At 48.5% G+C, this 4,117-nt stretch overlaps 1 protein-coding gene across 1 annotated transcript; it reads left to right on the top strand.

Moving 5' to 3' along the window:
- Nucleotides 1-1,405: 1,405 nt before the first annotated feature.
- On the top strand, nucleotides 1,406-3,384 carry N7481_001293 (amidase signature domain-containing protein; the record flags this gene model as incomplete). The annotated part of the gene is made up of 6 exons (XM_057260512.1): nucleotides 1,406-1,696; nucleotides 1,756-1,878; nucleotides 1,961-2,113; nucleotides 2,227-3,075; nucleotides 3,144-3,210; nucleotides 3,257-3,384. The coding sequence occupies 6 exons, from the start codon at nucleotides 1,406-1,408 to the stop codon at nucleotides 3,382-3,384; spliced, it is 1,611 nt and encodes a 536-aa protein (XP_057128344.1).
- Nucleotides 3,385-4,117: the final 733 nt, after the last annotated feature.

Below are 4,117 nucleotides of genomic sequence, written 5' to 3'. Positions count from 1 at the left end.
GTAAGGCCTAAGGCCTACAGCGTCACCTGACATCACCAGAGCGATTCCCCCACTACAATATGTAGAACCCTTGTATCTAGATTCTTCTAGAAAAAAGGATATAAATTAAGTATTGAAATATATTAGATAAAGATTATAAATAAATTATGTAAAAATAGGTTAAAATAGGTATCTATTGGGTTATTGGGTTTAACCCATTGGGTTTTGGGTTCGGTTGGGTTTTGGGTCGGTATCACCAACCCAAAATGGGTTTATGGCGATGCCTACCCCGGATCATCTGCGGCGGCAGGCCCGTCTAGCAGCCCTAATAGATCTAGATCCGGTGCGTCGCATTGAAGTTAAAGAGGTCTATAGCTCGGGGCTAGTGGATGGTTTAGTAATGGTCGGTAGGTAGATGGTATGGCTGAAGGATGGTTGGGTGGGTAGGGGAGAGAGGCATTGCGACGCGTTCGCCTTAGAACATGTCGGACGGGGAGAGAGACACGAGTCACGGTGTGGGATCGAAGTCGAGAGCTTTTAAGCCTCTACAGACGATAGGCCGTCTTCTCATCATTAAGGAGATCGGGCCACGCGCGGGCAGCCAATCCGGGGCGGGAGAATGCTAGTCGACCCCCGAGTGGCATTGACCATAGAGAGTAGGTTATCGGCGACAATGACCAGGAAGTTGGGCCACATGGGGTCTTCGGGTTGGATTTGTTGGCTCATGTATATTACCTTTGAGCTATTCTGACCCCTAATTTTTCTCGCAACAGTTTATAAAATTTGAAACGATGTACATTATTGACCTCTTAGCGCACGAGCGAGATCACCGCCTAAATAGCGCACCTTTCGAAGGCAACCCATCCGAGAGCTAGCTGCCGACATCCGGCGAAATGTTGACGGGCATTTGTCACATTTCCAATTCTTGGCTGGAAAGGTGTTGTGTCGCCGTCAGTCCATGGAGGTTTGGCGTCGGTTTGATAGAGACCCGATCTACCTAGATGACTAGGATGTGTCAAGGGGTCCAGATTGCGCTAATTTAGGACACGGTTGAAACGAAAACTCCACACAACGGAATAAATGGTGGGGGTCTCTCGCTTGTTAAAGTTAGTTGGCGGATTTGGCGAGGTTTGGAGTGACGGTGGGTTGAAACTCGGTAATTCAGCGGTGGCGATTCGACGTGCAAACGGGAGCAACTCAGCCGTCGCGATTCCCCCACATCCGACATTGCACCGAATAATTGTGCCAAGCCAACCAACTACGCCCAGGTGACGAATGCTTGATGACATACGTTTGATGAACTCCCAAAGTTCCTGAGGCCCCGAGGCCGTCTAGGGTCCGTCCGGTACATCCGACCAGTGTTATAAAAACAAATTTGTAGCTAAATGGAAAGTTACACTTTTACATACCTACCTACATCCCCATCATGGTTTCTCCTGAGTGGCAATTATTGATTGACGAGAAAAGAGCTCACCGCGATGCCTGCATTCCATTCGAATGGCGTGTCCCAAAGCACATTGTCGACAAGGTGTCTCCAGAAGCCACCGTCAGCGCTTTTGATTTGCTTCGGGAGTCAGAGCTTCTCACTGAAAGAGATAATGAACTCACCGAACTCTATGATGCTACTTCTCTTCTTGAGTTGCTGGCAGCGAAGATTGTTTCATCCGTTGAAGTGACGACGGCATTTTGCAAGAGGGCGGCAATTGCCCAGCAGCTGGTTTGTGCCTTCCAGTTCAGTGAATGCACATGAAAAGATAATAACATGCTCATGAATAGACCAATTCTCTGACTGAGATTTTCTTTGACGAAGCGATCGCTCGCGCGCGCTCCATGGACGAATATTTGCAGAAAGCAGGCAAGCCAATGGGTCCGTTCCATGGGCTGCCTATCAGTGTAAAGGTCCGTTCTCATTCCCTTGCTCGTAAACTCCTCGCAAAAGAATCCTCGCATTCATTCACTGGCCGCTAACAATGTATTCAAGGACATGTTCGATATCGAAGGGCAATTCACAACGCTCGGCTATGTTGCTCACCTGAAAAATCCGAAAGCCACAAATAACGTGGCCATTGTGGATATCTTGCTTCGTGGCGGAGCAGTTCTTTACTGCAAGACCACTGTACCTCAAGCTCTTTTCGTAAGTCGCTGCTCCTTGGGTCTTTCAGGAGTCCGGGGATGAGCCTTGTGTATGATTTTGCGTCTGCTGCATCCAAGTGCAGCACAAAAGCTAACCAAACATCCTTGAAATAGGCAATGGAAGGGTTCAATTATGTTTTTGGTCAAGCAATGAATCCGCATAAATTGTGCCTAGGAACCGGCGGTAGCAGCTCAGGAGAGGGTGCATTGGTTGCGTTCCGAGGATCCGTTCTTGGGGTGGGTAGCGATATGGGTGGTTCTATCAGAGCACCCTCACTTTGCAATGGAACTTTTGGGGTGAAGCTTTCGGCGAATCGTTTACCATACAAACCCCAGAAAGAGCTTTTCCCGAAAGGATGGCCGGGCATCATGCTTTCGATCGGCCCGCATGCCAATTCCGCCCGTGACCTGACCTTGTTTTGCAAATCTGTCTTGCAGATGGAACCTTGGCGGTTGGAACCGAGGAATTTGGCTATTCCTTGGCGGAATATTTCGAGAAAGGAACATCTCAAGATCGCTGTTTGGTTGGACGACCCTGATTTTCCTGTGTCCCCGCCTGTTTCGAGAATCATGGCCTCCGCAGTAGACGCGCTTCGGAAGGCCGGTCACCAGGTTCGCATGCTCACCGAGCCTCCCTCGCTACTAAAGGCATTCAACACAGCCAGGAAATCCCTATCTTTCGACACTGACCAGACTGCAATCATCCCCTTGCGCAAGGCAGGCGAAAAAATGGGGCCGATTCTGGAACAAATTTTTGAGCAGGCCCCCGGCTCGAGTGGTACCCCCGGTCTATCAGACGTTTTGAACGTCAACGCCTCCAAGGAGGATCTCCGAGAGCAGCTTGCAAAGATATGGCAGGGTGAGCAATTGGACGCACTTATTTGTCCAGGATCGCGCAACACTGCTGTACCGCACGGAGAATATGGCATTCCGGCATGGACTATGATATGGAACTTGCTAGACGTAAGTTTGCCCGCAAACTATTTGCATGTGCTAGTTGGTATCGATTTCGGCTAAACTCGAGCTTGCAGTTCCCCGCTAGTGTGATCCCTTACTTAAAGGCTGACAAATTTCTGGATGATAAGAGCATGGACGAATGTAAGTGTCATTGCCTCCAAACGAGATGCCAATTTAACTCCTGAAGATAATGCCGACGTTGTCCATGGGGCTCCGGGAAGTATACAAGTCGTTGGATGGCCGCTCCAGGACGAAGAGCTTTTGATGGCTACCGAAGTCATTTCCTCAGCGCTCTGTTCCGCATCGGACCATTAGGGTCTGTGACAAGAAGTTCGTGCTGGTGCCTTTATTTACTTCGCTAGAAGGGGAGATGACCTTAAAAGCAAGTTAGGGGATGGCTAAAGCTCACCTTGGAAGTTTGGCGGAGTGGGGCTTTTTCGGATATTTGTGTCAAACTGGGAGCCTGGTAAACTACCACAGGTTTATTCAGCGCATCTCAGTATGCAGTTTCGTATGGTAATCCAGGGAATCTCGGAAGTACGGGTCGTAACACACTATATTTGTCTGACGGAGGTCTCTCAACAGATCTTCACTTCTACAGATAACTTCAATGAACTTCTGATTCGGTTGGACATCTCTAGTACTAGTCAGTACGCCGATCTGCTGACTTGACACTATCTACAGTCCCAAACGGCAAAGCCATAGAGGTCTGGTGGCCTTAGGTGATTACTGATAGACATTGATATTTCCTGCCGTAGGAGAAAAGGTCGACCCATTTCCCGTCTCGTGCTACCTGCGGGCAGGCATTCAGTCTGCGTCAATGAGATCACCATTGTGAACTGTGAGGGCTCAAACACAAAATACTCTTAAATTGCAGCTGGTTCAACATTTAATTATTCATTTAACACAACAATCGAGACATTGTATTTTTCATGTTGACTCAATATATGAATTATATTTCTCACTGTTGGCACCGTTTCAACAGTCTTGAAGATGCCGCAGAAAGCATCGGTGACCCGTTTCAACATTCACCACTATGGGCTCGTAA

Source organism: Penicillium waksmanii (assembly GCF_028829765.1).
Source record: "Penicillium waksmanii strain IBT 27052 chromosome Unknown utg000001l:1.0-4852451.0:1.0-4856178.0, whole genome shotgun sequence".
Classification (NCBI taxonomy): domain Eukaryota; kingdom Fungi; phylum Ascomycota; class Eurotiomycetes; order Eurotiales; family Aspergillaceae; genus Penicillium; species Penicillium waksmanii.
This window is presented reverse-complemented; position numbering and strand designations above follow the sequence as displayed.